This window comes from Aotus nancymaae, unplaced genomic scaffold (genome assembly GCF_030222135.1).
Source record: "Aotus nancymaae isolate 86718 unplaced genomic scaffold, 86718_ANA_hifiasm-v0.15.2.pri h1tg000053l, whole genome shotgun sequence".
Taxonomy (NCBI): Eukaryota; Metazoa; Chordata; class Mammalia; order Primates; family Aotidae; genus Aotus; species Aotus nancymaae.
Genome location: NW_026988467.1, coordinates 32,374,913 through 32,396,853, shown reverse-complemented (window position 1 = coordinate 32,396,853; position 21,941 = coordinate 32,374,913). Strand labels below are relative to the sequence as shown.

Here is a 21,941-nt window from a genome sequence, read left to right as displayed (position 1 = left end):
CCAACCTGATCCCAGGCCTTACCTGTCATGCTCCTTGTCCACCAGGTGGTATCGTGCCCGGAAAGCCACCAGGCGGGCATAGTAGGCAGGTGCTGGGATAGAGACAGAGCGTGTGCATCGTACATAAGTGTGGCACAGCTGGTACGTCAGGATCTGGAGCTCATCTGCTGTGAAACGGTTGTCATCCCAAAGGACATAGTAATGGGATGGTCGGCTGGTGCCCTGGGAAGATAGGAAGGTGAGGGGTCCCAGGCTGGGCAGAAGAGATGGCTGATAATAGGGGAACAGGATCACTATTAAAAATATGGCTAGGTAGATGATTCACCCATGAACAGGCAGACATAAAACTACCAACGTCATAATGCATTCTTCTTATAGGCAACTTACAAGTGTACTCAGGGCTAATTAAAAGAGCAATCCTGACTGGGCACGGTGGCTCACACCTGTAATCCCAGCACTTTGGGAGGCTGAGGCAGGTGGATCACTTGAGGTCAAGAGTTCAAGATCAGTGAGGCCAAAATGGTGAAACCCTGTCTCTACTAAAAACACAAAAATTAGCCGGGCATGGTGGTGCATGCTTGTAATCCCAGCTACTTGGAAGGCTGAAGCGGGAAGGTGGGGGACTGCTTAAACCCAGAAGGTGAAGGTTGCAGCGAGCTGAGATTGTGCCACTGCACTCCAGCCTGGGGGACAGAGTGAGACTCTGTCTCAAAACAAAACAAAACAAAATAAGACAAACAAACAAAAAAGAGAGCAATCCAAATTTGAATGTCATTCAGTGATAGTTGATATATTCTAGAAGTAATGAGAATAGACAACTCATCTTTAACTCACTGGAACCCCCAGATATAGCCCAGCTACCTGGATGCCTGCGTGGCTGCACAGATAGAAGTCAAACTCAAATGGGTGGGTGATGTTGGTGTCCACTGTGGTCCCAGCTGGGATGTTACCACTCTTCCCGATCTGTATAGAGACAAACATAACCAAGATCCCAAGACCTGCCTGGCCCTAAGCAGGACCCTGGCTCAATTCTACTCGACTTCACCAAAATCCCAAGAGCAAAGCCAAAGTTGCTGTTCTCAGAGGGTACTGAATCTTAAAATAATATGCTTCTAAAGTCACGCAGACCTGTGTTCAAATCCTATTAGCTGTGTGATCTCAGCAAGTCATTTAACCTTTCTGAGGTTAAATTGGAGATAATAATAATACCTACCTCACAGGGTTGCTGTGAGGAAGACAGACGCCTTGTACAGTATCTGGCACATAGGAGGAGTTCAATAAATGGTAGTTCCCTTTCCCTTCTCTGGGAGCTGGTCTATATATGGGGTCTAGGCCAGGGAGCTAGGAGGAGGGAAAGGAAGTATAAGGGAAGGAGGGGGGGAGGGGGACACTAGGGAAGGCAGTGGTAAAGGAACGACCACAAAAGCTAGAAGGAAGGAAGGGGCCAGGGAGGATAGATAGGACAAGAACTTAATCCCCAGCCTTTATCTCAAGGGCATCTTCTCTATCAAGATAAGGGAGACAGAAGGAGGGTATGGGAGGCCTCAGTCCGTCACTCACTCGCTCATTCTTATCAGCGCAAAAAAGGCGGGTGTGATGGCGTTTCTGCACCACAATATAAGTGATCCCAGGCTGATAGTCCTTTTCCAGTTTGATGCAGGCATCACGAATGGCCAGTAGCTCATAGTGGAGGATCTAGGCACAAAATGGGAAGGGAGACAAAGAAACACAGTTTCTCTTGAGTTCTAAGGAGTTGCCACTTGTAATATAGCTTTTGGCTCAGTCTCCCTTTATAAGCCGATGCTCAACAATTAGAGATGATAGGCCCTTCCTGTCAAAAGCAGCCTTATACTCAGTTCACTTAATATATTCCTACAAAACCTTGGCCAGGCCAGGCGTGGTGGCTCATGCCTGTAATTCCAGCACTTTGGGAGGCCGAGGCGAGTGGATCATGAGGTCAGGAGTTCAAGACCAGCCTGGCCAAGAGGGTGAAACCCTGTCTCTACTAAAAAAATGTACAAAAATTAGCCAGGCGTGGTGGCAGGTGCCTGTAATCCCAGCTACTCAGGAGGCTGAGGCAGGGAACTGTTTGAACCCAGGAGGTGGAGCTTGCCGTGAGCCAAGATTGCGCCACTGCACCCTAGCCTGGGTGACAGAGCAAGACTCCATCTCAAAAAAAAAAACAAAACAAAAAAGGGCCAGGAGGCTTGGCATCAGAAGACAACACTCATCTGGTTCCTGTGTATAAAGAGACCTAATATCAAGACACAGAACCAAGGTTCATAGATAAATCACTAAAATCACAATGCCCAAAGTTAGTTTCCCTCAGGATCAAACGGCTAATGAGAATTCTCTTTTGGGCTCCAAGAACAGACAGGTTGTGACCACCAGAGAAGAACAGACATATAGTTCCAGAATGGGTGCAGAGGGAGTAGATGAATTCAGTCCTACAAAGCAGCAGTATTATAAGAAAATGGACTAGCTAAGGGAGAAGCCAGAAGTAAACAATCATAGGCAATAGTTGCCTGTGGCTGTGGATGTCAGATATAGAGAATCAAAACTGTATGGTAGAGAAGGATAGACTTTGGAATCAATTAGAATTAGATTTAAATCCAAGCTTTATCTACTTGTATTACATTGAGCTAGTTATTCAACCCCTCTAAGTCTCATTTTCTCCACATCTATTAATGTTACTAAGACCTGCTTCACAAAGCTGTTATGAAGACTAAGACAGACAATTAAGTAAAAGCATAGAAAACCTAGCTGGGCTTAATAACTGCTGATTGCTTTGCTAAGCAGTTTGAATTTTAACTCAAAGCTATATGAAGCCCCTAGACATTTCTAAACAGGTATGTGATACGATAAATGTGTCTGATGTTTTAGAAAATACTGGATTAGAAATTGGGCACAATGTCCAGGCATAGTGGCCCACCCCTGTAATCCCAGCACTATGGGAGGCCAAGGCGGGTGGATCATTTGAGGTCAGGATTTTGAGAACAGCCTGGGCAACACGGTGAAACCTCGTCTCTACTAAAAATACAAAAATTAGCTAGGTGTGGTGGCTCACACCTGTAGTCCCAGCTACTTAGGAGGCTGAGGAAAGAGAATCGCTTGAGCCTGGGAGGCAGAGGCTGCAGTGAGCCAAGATCACGTCACTGCATTCCAGCCTGGGTGACAGAGCAAGACTTTGCCTCGAAAAAAAAAAAGAAAGGAAATTGGGCATAACAGTTAAGAACATAAACTTTGGAATCAGACCAATGTATCTGAATCCCAGTTCCACTCCTAATTAGCTTTGATGACATTAAAGAATCATTTAACATTTCCAAGCCTGTTTTATCACCTGTTAAATGGAAACAAACTATTATTCCATAGGGTTATTGTACAGCATTAAACGGAATATGTTTCCACTCACTTAGATTTAGAAAATATATATATATGTGAAGTGCTTAGCACAGTTCATGGCACATAAGAAGTTCATTGGAACAGTAATTATAATATTATTAAACGGTAGTCAAGGATACTAGTTTGGGATAGAAGTAAAAAAAATATATGAAGGCTGGCAGTGAGAATGAATAGGAGGAATATTATGAAGGAAGGTCAACAGCATGAGTCCTCAAATGTAGTCTCCAGACTATCAGCATCGCCTAGGAACTTGTCAGAATTGTGAATTTGTGGTCCACATCCAATACTCACTGAATTAGAAACTCTAAGGGTAGAGCCCTTAAAACTGTTTTAACAAGCCCTCCAGGCAATCTTGATGTACGCTAGCACTTGAGAATCACTAGTCTAAACAATCAGTCTCCAACAAGAACTAACTACTTAAATAGGCACTGAGGGTCTTCCATTATGAGAAGAAAAATCTGTAGATGCTTGTATACTCCACTCCACAGTTGCAATCCTTGCCCCCAAGTCTACCCCATTTAGCAAAGCTCCCCTAAAAAGTGACACACCTCTCAGTGCCAATAGCTTAGAAAAGGTAGTAGCACCTAGCTTTCTGACCTTGATGTGAAGGTTTTCTCCACCTACTGTGGGCCCTACCTGGGGTAGCTGGCCTTCAGGGACCCCATCCCGGTAGAAGATGATGCGGGTAGGCTTGAAGCGGGTGGACTTGTAGAATTGGATGAGGAGCTCACGCACCATGTAGGACAAGTCTTCAATAATCTCTTGCCGTGGTCGCTGCACCCGCACAGTAGCACAGTATCGGCTGGGGTGGGCATCCATACTGCCTACCACCTGACAGAGAGAAAGGATTAGCCCCTAGAACCTTCACCTTCACTGTCAGGCTATGGGTTTGCGGAAAGGGTTCTTAGCAAGAAAACTGCAACTGAATGAGTAGGGCTTGGGATTCAATGAGCCCTGGTTTCAACCTCTATTCTATCATACAAGCAGAAGTTACTCAATCTATCTGATCTTTTTCCTCTTCTCAGATGGCGATAAGAACACCTGCTTGCAGTGCTACTGTGGTACATATTATGTGCCTTACACAGGACCTAGCCCAGTAGGTACTTGATAAATTGATTTCCCTCCCCTTTGCAGAGGAGCATGTGAAGGTTTAGCACTACTAGATCAAACAATGACCTTATCCAGTCCCAAGTTTATCCTTTTTCCCATTCAAATGCTAATCTATCCAGGAATCATGACCATAGTAAGAGTGTTCTTGTGGTTGATGGAAATAATGCCATTTACAAAGGGGACAGTGGCCAAAGCCTAGGAGGGATGGCCACAAGGAAAACAAAGATAAGCATATTATAGGGTTTCCCAGTACTTACTGAGGTTAAGACCAGTGTGCCTACAGAAATGTGAGGGTTAAGGAAATATAAGTGGGAAGAAAGGTCTGATCCCTAGCAATTTGGAAGCCCCGAAGAGACAAGGAGTGGAAAAGTCAGGAAAGAGATAGGAGAAACAGCTAATCTACTACACAGATCGGGGTGAGGGTGGGCAGAGGAAAGGATATTCCCAGCAACTAAGTAACTCCCTTTAAAGGGATTTCAGAGAAGATATAGTCCCTCCCCTACATCCCAAAAGCAGGCATGGAGAAAGAGAGAAATTCAAATGCAAAGCAAGAGTGATGCAGAATGAGTCAAGTCTCTGGCTACCCTCTCAATATTCTCCCTGAAAAAAGACACCATACAGAGCTGCCTTTACGAAGATATCAAGGGAGTGGGTAATAGGAATAGTGAACTAAATGGAGAAGGTCTTATGAAGGGTCAAGAGCCAGAGCTGAGGGAAGGAAATCATGGGCAGTTTTGAGGACTGAGAATGAAGAGGAGAACCTTATGAGGCAACTAGAGAATATCACTCACTGCTGTAATAGAAGGCTTTTTCCCATCCCCTGCTGGGGGGTGTGTAACATCTGCTCCCAGGAATATCACTGGCTGTTGAAAAACGGCAGAGCTGAGCAAGGAAGAGAAAACAAAATGGTGAGGAGTTGGGTCTTCTCTGGCTGGCACCATCCAATACCCACTCTGTTCTTCTCCCTCTTGTGTCTGATTTACTCTGCCTGGCCAAGGTCCTGTCTCTTCATCAATCCCCAGCATGGTACCTTGACAAGGGCAAAGTGGACAACAGAGTTCATACCGCTGGTGTGGGACTAAGATGTTGTTAATGCCACCAAGTTTGACATTGATCTTGAGGCAGAGGTTGGACAAAGTCTGAGGTGAGGTCTTGACCACGTTCTTCACCTGCACACACTGGGTAGCCATTCCCAAGAGCGTATCTCCAACACGTTTCACCTCAGCTAGGGGTGGGGAGAGAAATGATTAGTGCATTCAACAAATATTTACTGAATGCCTACTAGATGCCAGGCAGTATACGAGGTAGTAGGGAACACGATGACAGGAAACACATAAGGTCCCTACTCTCATAGTGCTTACTAAATATAACTAATTTTTAAAATCGTGAAAATTACAACACTGATAAATGCTACAACAGAAAACTTCATGGAACAATGATAACATAAAATAGGAAGTAAAAATCTAGTCAGGAAAGGATTCTTGAATAGGTAATGACTGAAATGAAATCTGAGGACAGCAAAGGACATAGAGGAGAGGGGGAGGTTGAGAGAAAGCATTCCAGGCAGAGGGAACAATATGCAAAAATGCACCCTGCTAGAAGATAGCTGTGTTTGAGAAATGGAAAGGCCATAGCAGCTAAAAAGAAGAGCAAGCGGAGCATGTTGAAAGAGAAAGAATGTGGTCATTAGACTGACCTACCAGAGATAAGGGTAGCTGAGATTAAGAAGACAGGTGAGTTGTTGAGATGGAAAGAAACAAATGGATTCCACAGATATTTAAAGAGACTCAAATTATACACTACATATGTCAGTAAAGGAAAAGAGAATTTTTAAGGATAAGTCTTAAGTTTCCAGCTTTTGCAATAAAAATCGGCTGGCCAGGCGCAGTGGCTCACACCTGTAATCCCAGCACTTTGGGAGGCCAAGGTAGGTGGATCACAAGGTCAGGAGTTTGAGACCAGCCTGGCCAACATGGTGAAACCCTGTCTCCACTAAAAATACAAAAATTAGCCAGGCATGATGGCGCACATCTGTAATCTCAGCTACTCGGGAAGCTGAGGCAGGAGAGTCACTTGAACCTGAGAGACAGAGGTTGCAGTGAGCCAAGATCACAACACTGCACTCTAGCCTGGGTGACAGAGCAAGAATCTGTCTCAGATAAATAAATAAGTAAAAATAGATACAGAGCAAGACTCCGTCTCAGAAAAATAAATAAATAAAAATCGGCCATAAATTATTTGTGAGACATTTTGAGTCTGAAGTAGTTTTTTGGTAAGGATATCAACTAAGCAAATGGGTCTTGTGGTTTGATGCTCAAAAGTGCGGTCTGAAATGGAGATGCAAATTTGTGTGATATTTAGGTACAGGTAGTAATTGAAGGGATGCTCTTGAGATCACCAAGGAAGATAACACAGTAAAAAGAGAAAACAACCTAGATCTGAATCTTGAGGAACTCCCAATATTGGCAGAACAAGAAGATGATCAGCAAAGTACAAATAATCCAGAAAGTCAGAAGGAAGACCAAGATAGTGTTGTATCATGAATGCCAAGGGAAGAAAGAGAGTGTTTCAATAAAAAGCAAGTAGTCAACAAAATGAAATGTGTCAAAGAGATGAAGTAAAATTAGGACCAGAAATGTCCTCTGGAATTAGTGATATTAAGATTAAAAAAAAATTTAGCGTATGGAGGCAAAAATTGTTTGGTGATTTAAGGTCCCAGAAAGAAAATGCAGGACTGACGAAGAATTTGGTATGCTTTCAGTGGAAGAGATTTAAGCATGTTTAAAAAGATCATGTCTACTTCCAAGAGAGATGGAATAGTGGCAAGCCAGTTCTCCAGACAACATTCAGAAAAACCAGATAAAATACAAAAATCATCTTTTTTTTTTTTTTTTTTTAAAGACGAGGTTTCACCGTGTTGGTCAGGTTGGTCTTGAACTCCTGACCTCAGGTGATCCACCCACCTTGGCCTCCAAAGTGCTTGGATTGATTACAGGCGTAAGCCACCACACCCGGCCCAAAAATCATCTTTTTAAGGGGGTAAAATTCCAGAGAGAGAGAAAAAAAAAACTCAGAGGGGAGCTATCTTCTGCAGTTGCTTTTACCCTGGGTACATTTGTTGAATATAGGTGTGGGTAGGAAGCTAAGATTCTAAGCTCTGCACCACCGCCACAGAAAAGAAAAGCAACAATTTTTGCTCCGTTTAGAGATAGATTAGTTCTAAATATGAACTTTTTTTCTTTTAATCATTCAAAAAACTTAAAATAATACTTTCATGACCCTGGGATTCTTAAACAGGACACAGAACTACTAGGTAAAATATTAATAAATTGGCTACATTAACATTTATAGGTTCTATTCAACAAAAGCCAGCATTAAGCAAGCAAAAAGGCAACTCACAGAGCAGAGAAGGTAGGTGTAATATACACAGAAAAAGATACTAAGCCGGGTGCAGTGGTTCACACCTATAATCCTAGCACTTTGGGAGGCTGAGGTGGACGGATTGCCTGAGACCAGCCTGGGCTATGTGGTGAAACCCCATCTCTACTAAAATACAAAAAATTAGCCAGGCATAGTGGCATGCGCCTGCAGTTCCAGCTACTCGGGAGGCTGAGGCAGAAGAACTGCTTGAACCCAGGAGGCAGAGGCTGCAGTGAGCCGAAATAGTGTCACTGCACTCCAGCCTGGGTGACAGAACGAGACTCCATCTCCAAAAAACAAAAAAAGATACTAAACTTTATTAGTCATCCGAGAACTCAAATTAAATGCACAATGCAATAATATCATTAAAAACCCATAAGAATGACTAGGATGAAAAAGGCCAGGCGTGGTAGCTCACACCTATAATCGCAGCACTTTGGAAGACCAAGGTGGGCAGATCACCTGAGGTCAGGAGTTTGAGACCAGCTTGGCTAACATGGTGAAATCCTGTCTCTACTAAAACTACAAAAATTAGCTGAGCATGGTGGTGCATGCCTGAACTCCCAGCTACTCAGGAGCCTGAGGCAGGAAAATCACTTGAACCCAGGAGGCAGAGGTTGCAGTGAACTGAGATCGCATCATTGCACTCCAGCCTGGGCAACAAAATGAGACTCTGTCTCAAAAAAAAAAAAAGAAAGAAAGAAAGAAAAAGACAATACCAAGTTTGGTAAAGACATGAACTATCTAGAACTCCTATACACTGTTGGTAAAAGTATAAATTGGTATACTTAAAATCCACTACTAGATATACTCCCAACAAAAATGGTTATATATGTTCAAAGGACACATAGAACAGTATTCACTGAAACATTATTTTTAATAGTGAAAAACTGGAAACAATCCAAATACAGTAATCCATTAATAGAATGGATAAATAGATAGAAATTGTGGTATATTCATCTGATGGAAAAACTATAACAAACCACAACTTAACGTTGCATGAAAGAAGCCAGACACACATAAAAATTATACACTGTACGATTCTATTTATATAAAGTTTAAAAACAAGTAAAATTAACCTATGGTGTTAGAAGCCAGAACAGTGGTTACCATTGGCAGGTTGTAATGACTGGGTAAGGTTCTGCTACCTGAACTGGGTGCTGGTTATGCTGTTGTGACACTTTATGAAATATCACTGAGCTGAACATGTAAGATTTCTATATATATATATGAATCAATAAAAAGTTTACATTAAAAAGCCCAATAATATCAACTTAGTGGAGAGGAAGCAATTAAATATACTAAAGACAAGATAGGGATAGTACCAGATCAGAATGGGGCAAATGTGACACTGTCCTTCTATACTCTCAGGGCAACCAAATGCCAATGGGACCTTGCTTTGATCATCACAAGGAGGAGGCCGTTTCACCCAACCCCCCAGGAGGGATGGTGAAGAGTCTGCAGAAGAATCTGACTACTGCTCTTTCCTGCTGGCTTAGTTCCTAGGCAAATGACTCCATTGTCTAGGAACTAAGCCAGCAGAAAAAGAGCAGCAGTCAGATTGTCCGGGTGGTATAATCAAGGAACTGCATGTAAATGAAAGAAACTAAAAGTCCTAATAAAATATTTGAGGCTAGAGGGAAGTATAACATAACTGAGCCCAGGAAAGGGAAAATTCTGAGTAAGTACTGTCTTTCCCAAGCATGCTGTACCATTCCCAAGCCAAAACACTGGATTTTCCCTTTAATGGAGGAAAATCAGAAACATGAATACTTACTCAAAGAAGTTCTCCTAAAAAGCATCCTTATCACCCATACAAGGGCCCAAGAAAGACAAGCACTGAAGATCAAGCAACTTCTCTCCATAAGTTAATTACTGAGTATCATATCAGTGAAAGGCACTACCTTAAGTATATATACACAGAGGAAAGAAGATTTCAGAGCAGAATCAGATCCATTCCACAGCAAAGTATCAAGCAAGGTAGTAACTGATCAGTAGCCTGATAAACAAGAGGTATCCAGAAAAAGAAAAGTTCATTCTCTAGGTGGAATGTCAAGAATAAAAAAGAAGTAGTATTTAAATTGGGTATTAAAGGATGGAGAGAATTTTAAGGGCAATGTGGGGCACAAGAAGAGGACGCAAATATTCCAGGCAAAGGCAAATTATGTGAACAAAACCAGAGATTGAAAAGCACAGACAAGAAATGAGCACTCAGAGTGTCAGCTACATGCCAGGCACTGTGCTAGATTCTGCTTTTTATATAATTAATTCATGATGCTCAGAAAGGTTAGGTAATGTGTCCAAGCCAGTTAACTAGTATAGCCAGGATTAAATTCAAACTCAGTTCTCTTTTACAATTCCAGAACCAGCAATCATTCCAGTATGAGTGGCAAGTGAACAGCGCAAATAAATTTGTAAACGTTAAACTAAGATCAGGTCCGTGAAAACCCTTTAAGCAGTAATAGGAACCAATGAAGGGTTTTTTGGTAGTACAGTCACAGAGTCTTATCCGGAACCCATTCAAGAAAGTCTTGAGGTACGGCATGGTGGCTCATGCCTGTAATCCCAGCACTCTGGGAGGCCAAGGCAGGTGGACCACTTGAGGTCAGGAGTTTGAGACCAGACTAGCCAACATGGTGAAATCGCATCTCTATTAAAAATACAAGAACTAGCCAGGCATGGTAGTGCGCACCTGTAATCCCAGCTACTTTTAAGGCTGAGGCATGAGAATCACTTGAATCCAGGAGGGAGAGGTTGCGGTGAGCCGAGACTGTGCCACTGCACTCCAGCTTGGGCAACAAAAGGAAGGTCAGAACTCAGTTGAGAAGTGTGGCTCAAGAGCAGGGCATATTATCTTGAGAAAAACGTGAAGAAAAATAACGAAGGTGAAGCAAAAAGACAAATTGTCTCCAAAGTTTGAATAAAGGAGTTCAGAAGCAACTGTGATGTCAAATACAGAAGTAGTAAAAACAAGGGTTTACAGAGAGGACAAACTACTGAAGAGATGGTCCAACAAAACAATTTCTAAGGGCAGAGACTATATCTGTTTTATTCACCAATATATCCAGATCTTGCAAAGTGTTCCATATATAATACGTGATCAATAAACTCTTGAAGAAGAAAGGGAGAGAGGCCAAAGGGACAGACAGAAGTTGCAGAGGGTTCAAGGGCTGAATAAAGATTTTTTTTCTGAGACGGAGTTTCGCTCGTTACCCAGGCTGGAGTGCAATGGCGCAATCTTGGCTCACCGCAACCTCCGCCTCCTGGGTTCAAGCAATTCTCCTGCCTCAGCCTCCCGAGTAGCTGGGACTACAGGCACGCACTACCATGCCCAGCTAATTTTTGTATTTTTAGTAGAGATGGGGTTTCACCATGTTGACCAGGATGGTCTTGATCTCTTGACCTCATGATCCACCCGCCTCGGCCTCCCAAAGTGCTGGGATTATAGGCGTGAGCCACCGCGCCCGGCCTGAATCAAGATTTTAAGACATATAATAATAATAGGTGATGATTGAAGCAACCAAAATGAATGAGAATTTTAATAAAATGTAAAGACAAAATGAGAAGGCAGACAACAGGAACTTGTAGAACATCAGGGATTCCTGGTAACAACAAAAATAAATAAGGAGAGATAGAAGAAAACATCCAGAAGTCAAGAGGACAACTAAGAAAAGTCATTGGCAACCCTGTGCAGAGGAGATTTAGGAGAAAGGCAGACAGAAGGCAAGATGGATGAAAGAGGCTAAGAAATAAGTGGCTGGTGAGATATAGGGCACAGAAAACATAGAGAACTCATTCAAAAAGTTTTTTTGTTTTGTTTTGAGACAAGGTCTCGCTATGTCACCCAGGCTGGAGTGCAGTGGCACAATAGCAGCTCACTGCAGCCTCAACCTCTTGGGCTCAAGAGATCCTCTAGCCTCAGACTCCCAAGTAGCTGAGACCACAGGTACACAACATGACTAGCTAACTTTATTATTATTATTTTTTGAGATGGAGTTTCACTCTTGTTGCCCAGGTTGGAGAGCAATAGCGCAATCTCAGCTCACTGCAACCTCCATCTCCTGGGTTCAAGCAATTCTCCTGCCTCAGCCTCCTGAGTAGCTGGGATTACAGGCATGCACTACCATGCCTGGCTAATTTTGTATTTTTCGTAGAGATAGGGTTTCTCCATGTTGGTTAGGCTGGTCTCAAACTCCCAACCTCAGGTGATCCACCCACCTCAGCCTCCCGAAGTGCTAGGATTACAGGCATGAGTTACCATGCCTGGCCGCTAACTTTATTTTTTTTTGCAGAGATGAGGTCCTGCTTTGTTGCCCAGACTGGCCTCAAATTCCTGGGCACAAGTGATCCTCCTACCTTGGCCTTCCAAAGTGCTAGGATTACAGGTGTGAACCACTGTGCCAGGCCTCAAAAGGTTTAATGAAGGAAATATGAAGACAAAAGCTAAAAGAGATGGCAAAATTGTGATAATGTGGATTAGGGTGGGGTATCTGAATATATTTGAGGTTTGAAAAATATGAAGTCTCAAAGGTAGCAGGATGGGTTGGGAATAAGAGCACAGAGGAGTTCAGCAAGGTATGAGAAACTCTTATTCCTTTGAAGCAGAAGAGATAGGGAGGGAAAATGGCATAAAAGAAAAGTGCTGTGCCAGAAATTTATAGTCATTCTTATTCTAAAAAATGAGAGGAAAAGAGGAGAGACAGTAATCCTCTCAAAAGCTCCAAGTAATTACCAGGCAACACAACACTAACAACCACCACACATTCTGCTTGGTAGTGCTGCACAATGTCCAGATTAACAACACACTCCTAAGGATAGGAATCTGGACCAACCCATCTCTGTACCTGGCCAAGCTTAGCCTGGCAAAAAGACCAGCACACAAAGGACCCCAGTAATTGTTGCTGGGAAGGAGTGTGTGCAGGTAATTAGGATCTGGGATGACTCAATGGCTCATACATGCTGGTATTTCTCCTATAAGAGGAGCGCTGACATTAAGGAACAGCTCTGGTCAAAGACAAGAATCTAGACTGAGTCCTTCCCAGGAGACTCCAGGGAGCTACCCTGAGAAGAGTCCTATCATCATTATCACTGTCCCAAGAGAACTGTACCATACACTGGCGTCTTTCCTGGCAGGATGACGATAATGAGCTGCAGCCCTGAGTAGGTGTTCTTGAGATGCCGGAACATAGGCTCCACGCTGTCTGCCCCCTGTGCATATTTGCAGAAACAAGGCTGACCCTGGATAGGCATCCCCGCATCCTTGGAAATCTTCCGCAGCTGGTCTGTGAAGTTCCTGTAGCACAAGCATGGTCACAAAGGAGGCAGTGAATCTCACTTGAATTCTTCCGACAAAAATCCATCCATCTTAGGTGCTTAGCACTATGAGAGGCACTGAGAGATTGGCTTTTTGGGTTTTTTTCTTGAGACAGGGTGTTCTGTCATCCAGGATGGAGTACCATGGCACAATCTGGGTTAACTCAAGCCTCAAGCTGCTAGGCTAAAGCAATCATCCCATCTCAGCCTCCTGAGTAGATAAGACTATAGGCATGCCACCATGCCTAGCTAACTTTTTTCTTTTTTTGGTAGAGATGGGCTCTCACTGTGTTGCCCAGGCTGGTCTCAAGCTCTTGGACTCAAGTGATACTCCCAACTCAGCCTCCCAAAGTAGAGAGATTACAGGCATGAGCCATCGTACCCAGCCAACACTGAGATTCTAACATGAATGACACACAATAATAGCTAATGTAAAAAATACATTTATAGTTGAGTAAGTTAAGAGAGCACTTGCTAAGTGTTCCATGGTACAAGCAAGGAGATGAGAAAGCCTAGAAAACAAACCTATGGGAATTCTCAGGGTTCCCACCTTGCCGCACTCAAGCAGCTGATTCCTGTGCTCCATTATATGTCCAAAGAAATAGGCACATGCCCATATGTAAGGCCTTTCTGCTAAAAACAAATGAGGTTCCAACACTGATGGGAGCATAGGATATGCTCAGTAAAACTGAGTTCCCTCATTCCTAACTGGTTCTTTGAAACCTAAGAGCCAATTATTAAGCTTCCTTCCTTCAGCTTTAGGGCTTTACCCTGGAAAGGAAGACAAGTTGGAAGAGAGGATATACACGCAATAGAGTAAAAATATCAAGCTACATAAAGATACTCAAAAACTGAGATAGGCAGCAGAAAACTTCATTTGTGATAATCTTCCATTTAAATTTAAAAACAATAATGTACAAGAAGAGAACAGAAGCAACTGTTTAGGAGATATTATACAGCATATAAATAGCAGTATGATAGTTTTGTGACAAGTATTTTTTTCACATATTTAGTAAAAACACATACGAAAAGTAAATACAGTCTAATGCTGTTATGCAAAATTTAAGATCATTTATATATAGGTATATAAAATATATAAATTGAATAGGATGGTTACAATAATTCATAATAGTGGCTTCATCAGATGGGAGGAATGGAGCTGACGAAGTGGCTCACGCCTACAATCTCAGCACTTTGGGAGGCCAAGGCGGGTGGATCACTTGAGGCCAGGAGTTTGAGACCATCCTGGCCAACCTGGTGAAACCCTGTCTCTACTAAAAATACAAAAAAACCTAGCCAGGCATGGTGGCACATGCCTGTAATCCCAGCTACTTAGGAGGCTGAGGCAGGAGAATCGTGTGAACCAGGAGGCGGAGGCTGCAGTGAGCCCAGATTGCACCACTACACTCCAGCCTGGTGACAGAGCGAGACTCTGTCTCAAAAAAAAAAAAAAAAGAAGGGAGGAATGGGACTAGGGTGGAGGATATGAAGGAACATCAAATTTATCTGTAATATTTACATTTAAAAAAGAATAAGGTAAATATTACAAAACTGGATGGATACATGTTAATCTCTACATTTATTATCTTAAAAAAATTTTTCAGGCTGGGCGTGGAGGCTCACACCTGTAATCCCAGCACTTTGGGAGGTCGAGGCAGGTGGATCACCTAAGGTCAAGAGTTCGAGACCACCCTGACCAACATGGAGAAACCCTGTCTCTACTAAAAATACAAAAAAATTAGCTGGGTGTGGTGATGCATGCCTGTAATCCCAGCTACTCAGGAGGCTGAGGCAGGAGAATCGCTTGAACCTGGGAGGCAGAGGTTGTGGTGAGCCGAGATCATGCCATTGCACTCCAGCCTGGGCAACAAGGGTGAAACTCTGTCTCAAAAAAAAAAAAAAAATTTTAAATGAATGTTAGAATAAAAAAACATGACCTAACAATTGTTTCATGTAAATAACAGCTAGGGCTTTGACCATTAATAATATTTTTTCCATTTCTCTGCCTTCCATAAAACTGCAATTTAGCTACAAAAAAGTCAGTATATTATTAGATTTCAGGAATAGTGAGTCTCAACTTCAAGGAAAGTGGTATTTCTAATCTTCTCTCTACTACCAGATTATACTTGGAATACTGTGTCCATTTCTGGGGGCCACAAAGTATTGTGAGATGTTTAGGATGAGGAAGGTCCTAAAATCCTATCCTAAAGGTGACATAGCTAAAGTAATAGGGCCTCTTTAGCCAGAAAAACTTGAGGGTTGCATCTAGGACTCTCTCATCCCCCAGCTATTCGTTTGTCAAACCCCACAGCACCTTCGTGTTTTTCCCCCTACTTTCTCAGTGGAAAGGATGCCTTCTTGGTGCTCTGGATCCCATCACTACTTTGCTCTATTTATTTTCCAGTTTCTCTGAGTTATATCTTCAATCTCTGCTTACTATGTACCTTCTCCCTGGACAATCTCAGCCACTGCCATAGATGACCTGGAAATCTTTACCTTTAGTCCAGTCAGAACCACAGATTTAACTGGCTACTACTGACCCAGATGCACAAGCCACATTCTTACCCCTTACAACTAGGTGTCACTGGGAGAAGGGAATGCCTGATAAACTCTTCCAAGTTTGAGGTTCTGGGTTTATTGGTGCCCATGCCCCAAAATGACCAAAACAATAGATTATTCCAAAAGAAATGGACAAGGGAAGGACATGGGAGAAAGACAGGATCACACAGAGAATAGAACTACCAATGAAGTGACTATGTCACAAAGGCAAAAAACTGGGAGCCTTTCCAATATTACCAAGCAGCCTGGCTTAAATGGGGGCTAAAGAACTCAGGAAAGGAGACAAGAACCCATTTACAAGAAGGTGCAATTATGATGGTGTTTGTATATCTGTGAGAGGTAAGGGAAGAAGAGCAAGGGCAGGGCCCATAGTCCACATATCCATCAGAAGCTGCTAGAACTTTTTTTTTTTTTTTTTTTGAGATGGAGTCTTGCTCTGTGGCCCGGGCTGGAGTACAGTGGCGCAATCTTGGCTCACTGCAACCTCCGTCTCCAGGGTTCAAGCGATTCTCCTGCCTCAGCCTTCTGAGTAGCTGAAACTACAGGTGTGCACCACCACGCCTAGCTAATTTTTGTATTTTTAGTAGAGATGGGGTTTCACCATATTGGCCAGACTGGTCTCAAACTCCTGACCTTGTGATCCACCTGCCTCGGTCTCCCAAAGTGCTGGGATTATAGGAGTAAGCCACTACGCCTGGCCTAGAGCTTTTTTTTTTTTTTTTTTTAAAGAGATAGGATCTGTATTGCCCAGTAAACTCCTGGGCTAAGGTGAGATCCTGCCTTAGCCTCCTGAGTAGCCAGGACTACAGGCACACACCACCGCACCCCAGCTAAGAACGAATTCTCATTATGACTCTAAGGCAAGCTGAATTCATCATGGCATACTTCCCCATTACTCTTGTCACTAGCCAAAATGGTCAGCTCCATCAACTCTTCCTCATCCCTAGAGTGCACTGACCCCACTCCAGATCCAGAGAGTATCAGAAGCAACCACTTCAAAAGATGGCAGGAACCAACTAACAGTATGCTGTATGTAGGAAACAACTAACTGAGTTTTGTGGCATTTTAAACCCATTTCTTTAAACCATTTGGTTATAATGCTTTCCTAATTGGTGCCATCTACTCCCAGCCCCTCAGCTAGGTGGCACAGAGGCCCTGACAACCAGCTGAATAAGCTGCTCTATTTTGTTTCCAATTAGGAACACACGTTTTGAAGCTCAGATCTGATTTGCTTCCAACTCTGACACTTTCCTGATGATGTTAAGCAAACTTTGGACAAGTTATTTAACCCCTTTTGAGCCTCAGTCTCCTGAAAATGGACATATCAGCACCTACTCACTGTAAAGATGACATGAGAGGATAGAAATTACATACTTAAGTACAATATTGGCATAAACATTACAGTCATCACTACTACTATTTATTACCAATAATAATTATAACAATAATTCAGGCCTCTGTTAGGAGATTCATGCCCTAAAATCATCATCTCTGACATAGATATGGCTCCTTAATTTCCCCTGACCACAGATGGAAAGAAAAGGAATCAGTCGAAGTTTGAGCCAGAAAGCGCAATGCAGGCAGAGTCAAGACAGAAAGAACACACTACTGATTATTATCAGCCCCTGTGGACTATGGAAAGGCAGGCAGCTCCAGGGTCCTTCCCATTTCTCCACCCCCTACACCAAACCTTCCTTACTTGAGCACCTCTTCTCGACACTGTTTTTGGGGTGCGAAGCAGGCGATGGCCCAGACTTTGATCTCAATCCCATTGTAGAACTGTTTCCCCCGCATGTCCCAGACACCCTGATTGGGTGTGGCAATGGCCCGGTTCTAGGGATAGGCAGAGGGGGGCGTCCAGGTGAGCCTCAGTAAAGTCAGGTGGGTAGGGGAACAAAAGCCCCTGGCTATACAACCCAACCACCCCCATATTCCCCAAGATGTTGTCTGGCCCTGACCCTGCTCACCCGGCCGCCGTACTGCAAGATGGGCGCCGGCAGCACTCGCCCCGTCACCTCCGTCATGTCATCCTTCACTTTGATCCCAAATTCCTGGATGTAGGGATCTAAGTTGTAGCTGGCATTCTTCATCTGCAGGACAAAAAAGAGCAATCTCAGGAGAACAGGAGCTTGGCAACACTGCTCACCCTCTGGGTCCCAAGGAAAGAACGCTAAACAGAAGCTGGGGTTGGCAAGGAATAGTCCTAAAAAGAGGGGAAAAGTAGAAGATGAGGAAGTGAGAGGGAATAACACAGGAAAGTAATTCAAGAGAGAAAAAGAGATAGAACGCAAAATAGCTATAAAGAAAAAGAGATAGAAAGCAAAGTAGCTATAGGGTCAAGAAGCAAGAGCAGACTTATAGAGTCCTAGGCAACAAATCTAGACTTGGGTTCCCCTAAAGGAAGGTCCTGCTGGGGCATTAAAACATTTATGCTACCAACAGCCCCAATGACTGAGCAAACGAGTAGGCCCACTGACCAGGCGACTGATCTCCTCCTGTCTGTCTGGAGCGGATCTAGCTGTGGCCTTTATCATGGTCGAGGTCTGGTTGTCAGTCAGCTTTTTAATGCAGCGCTGCCCAGCCACAATGTTACAGACCTGAGGAAATGAGAAGAACAGGTAGCTCTGGCTTGAGTACAGTCCACCCTGTACCCAGAGCCCCACAGTAAGGAAAGATACCTTGGCTATCTTTTTGCAGAAGGGAACTGCAAAATCCCTTGTGCATGCATATATTCTCCTCTTGAGTTTCATTTGATAGTTAAGTTAGAAAATATTCATGTGCAATATAAAAGGCAATTCAAGTTGGATGTGGTGGCTTATGCCTGTAATCCCAGCACTTTAGGAGGCCAAGGTGGGAGGATCACTTGAGGTCAGGAGTTCAAGACCAGCCTGGCCAACCCAGTCTCTACTAAAAACACAAAAATTAGCTGAGCATGGTGGCGTGCACCTGTAATCCCAGCTACTTGGGAGGCTGAGGCATGAGAATTGCTTGAACCCGGCAGGCAGAGGTTGTCGTAAGCCCAGATTACACCACTGCACCCTTGGTTCATCTGCTCTGGGCCCAACAGAAAACAATGGAGATCATAAGAAGTTGTCTAGTGACATATAAGACTTCCACTCCTCAATATACTATATTCAGGATGCTGTGAACAGAAAGGCTTCTAGTAGAATTGAGGAAGCCAGTAGGTTGGAAATACTTCCGTTTGAAGTCCAGCTTTACAAATTCTAGATGATGTTACCTTGAACAAGACTCTTAACCACTCTGAGAATATTCTTCTTTATCTCAAATAAGAGAAAAATAATACACTAGCTGTCTCACGAGGTTGTTGTAAGGATTTAGATGAGATGAAATGTGGAACTTGCTTCCACAGGGCCAACATTTTTTACGTACTGGTTCTTGTCCTAATTCCTAGAGTTCATGCTCAACAATGGGAAGGAAAACCAGGCCAAGGTCACCTGCCTTCAAACTGCACTTTCCAGAGAATAAACAAAACAGTCAATTCACTTAACAAAAATCCAAAATTACTGAAATTTGTGAGACTGGCTTTTTTTTTTTTTTTGAAATGGAGTCTCACTCTGTCACCAAGCTAGAGTGTAGTGGTGCGATCTTGGCTCACTGCAACCTCCGCCTCCCGGGTTCAAGTGATTCTCCTGCCTCAGCCTTCCGAGTTGCTGGGACTACAGACGTGCATCACCATGCTCAGCTAATTTTTGTGATTTTAGTAGAAATGAGTTTCACCATGTTGGCCAAGATGCTCTCTATCTCTTGACCTTCTGATCTGCCCGCCTCAACCTCCCAAAGTGCTGAGATTACAGGCGTGAGCCACGGCGCCCAACAGGGATGTGGTGAAATTAGAACACTTGTACACTGCTAGTGGAAATATACACTGGTATGGCAATTTCTCAAAAAAATTAACCACAGAATTACCATATAAACTAGCAATTTTGCTTGTGGGTATGTACTCAAAAAAAGTGAAAACAGTAACTTCAACAGATATTTGTACATCTCTGTTCACAGCAGCATTATTCACAATAACCAAAAAAAAAAAAAAAAAAGAAGAAGCAACCCAAGTATTCATGGATAGATGAATTAATAAACAAAATGCGATATAGACACACAACAGACTATTATTTAGCTTTAAAAAAGAAGGGAATTTTAACATGCTACAACATGGAGGAAGACATTGCAGTAAGTGAAATATGCCAGTCAAAACAGGACAAACACTATGATTCCACTTATTTGTGGTACCTACAGTGGTCAAATTCATAGAGACAGAAAGTAGAATGGTAGTTGCAAGGGGTTAAAAGGAGGGAGTTGTCATTTAATGGGTATAGGGTTTCAGTTTGGAATGATGAAGAAGTTCTGGAGATGGGTCATGGTCATGGTTGTACAACAAAGTGAATGTATTTAATGCCACAGAACTATATACTTCAAAATAGTTAAAATGGTAAATTTTATATTATGTATATTTTACCACAATTTGAAAAAGAGATAACGGAAGAAGGAATGAACTGTGATTTGAACATGAACAAATGATTTTTGTGGATACTCACTGACCTACATAACTATTCAAGAAAGACAGAGAGCTGGACTGGAGGCACTACTAGTTTCTAGTTGTGAAGATTCAACTAGAAACTAGAACAATAATCCATACTGTTTCTACTTAAAATTTTCCAGTGGATTCATATTATAACTAGAATAAAATCCTAGTTTTATTCTAGGCCAGAAATTAGAACTCTCATTCATTGCTAATAGGATTGTAAAATATCATAGCTGCTCTGGGAAACAATCAGGCAGCTCATCAAGATGTTAAACACTGTTATATATTACTTCACTCTTAGGTGTATACTCCAGACAAATAAACATATGTTCACACAAAAATGTGTACATCAGTGTTCACAGCAGTGTTATTCATGATACCCAAAAAGTAGAAATAATCCAAATGTCCATTAACTGATAAATGGATTAACAAAATACAACATATCCATATGATGGAACGAGGATGAACCTTGAAAACATTACACTAAATGACAGAAACCAGTCATAAAAGGACACATACTATGATTTCACATATATGATATGTCCAAAACAGGCATATCCAGAGACAGAAAGTAGATTAGTGGTTACTCTAGGCTGTTGAGAGAAGGAATGTTGAGCAACTGCTAATGAATATAGGCTTTCTTTTGGGGGTGATGATATGTTCTGGAATCAGATAGTGGTGATGGTCGTTGCACAATTCTGTGAATATACTAAAACTACCTAATCATTTTTAAATGGTGAATTTTATGGTATGTGAATCATATCTTGATAAAGCTGTTTTTAAATTTTTTTTTGAGACAGAGTCTCCCTCTGTTGCCCAGACTGGAATCCAGTGGCACAATCACAACTCACTGGGTTCAAGCAATGCTTCCACCTAAGCTTCCCAAGCAGGTGCACACCACACCTGCAATCAAGTGATCCTACCACCTTGACCTCCCAAAGTGCTGGGATGGCTCAAGGTATGAGCCTCTACAGAATCATCTCCTACTACTTTTCCCCTCACACAATACATTCTAACCACCATAGCCTTCTGTCTATCCCTCAAAAAGATCTAAATTCTCTTCTGCTTTGGAACCTTTGTACTTCCTCCTGCCTGGAAGGCTCTTCTCTCAGGTTGTTACAAGGTTGATTCTACGTCATAATTTGGGACTTAGCTCAAATATCTCCTAAAAGAGGACTTCCCTGATAACAACTAAAGTAGCTCTCTACCCTCTTCCTCCCTTACTTCTATCCCCTTAACCTACTTTATTATTCTTATCGCACTTATCATCATCTGAAACTATCTTATGTGTTTATCAATTTATTGTCTATCTCCCCCTTCTAGAATGCAAGCTTCATGACAGCTGGGACCTTGTCTGTCTTGTTAAACTCCATGTTCCTAGCACCTAAGAATATATGACACATAGTAGGAGCTCAATAAATATATGTTAAATAAACAACAACAGAAATCAAGATCTAAGACATTACATAAATTATACATCTTGGAAACTATTGTTTAAATAGAAATAATGTTAATTCGCTAACAAATCTCTGCTTACAGTAAAAATCAGCTACTATCTACTTAGCTAAGATTGTCCCTAAAGACCTCTGTTCATACC

At 42.5% G+C, this 21,941-nt stretch overlaps 1 protein-coding gene across 3 annotated transcripts in view; it reads right to left on the bottom strand.

Moving 5' to 3' along the window:
* The window catches only part of AGO1 (argonaute RISC component 1), a 46,056-nt gene that overhangs the window by 10,582 nt on the left and 13,533 nt on the right, over positions 1-21,941 (bottom strand). For 2 of the 3 annotated variants that reach the window (XM_012439775.2, XM_012439801.2), the window contains 10 exons: positions 18,282-18,401; positions 17,763-17,894; positions 17,504-17,637; positions 13,041-13,225; positions 5,578-5,737; positions 5,304-5,394; positions 4,039-4,233; positions 1,561-1,695; positions 862-963; positions 23-222 (listed from right to left, as the gene is read on the bottom strand). In XM_012439775.2, the coding sequence (XP_012295198.1) occupies positions 23-222; positions 862-963; positions 1,561-1,695; positions 4,039-4,233; positions 5,304-5,394; positions 5,578-5,737; positions 13,041-13,225; positions 17,504-17,637; positions 17,763-17,894; positions 18,282-18,401 (1,454 nt within the window). The remainder of the gene's footprint in view (positions 1-22; positions 223-861; positions 964-1,560; positions 1,696-4,038; positions 4,234-5,303; positions 5,395-5,577; positions 5,738-13,040; positions 13,226-17,503; positions 17,638-17,762; positions 17,895-18,281; positions 18,402-21,941) is intronic. The other variant, XM_012439783.2, reaches the window with a different exon arrangement.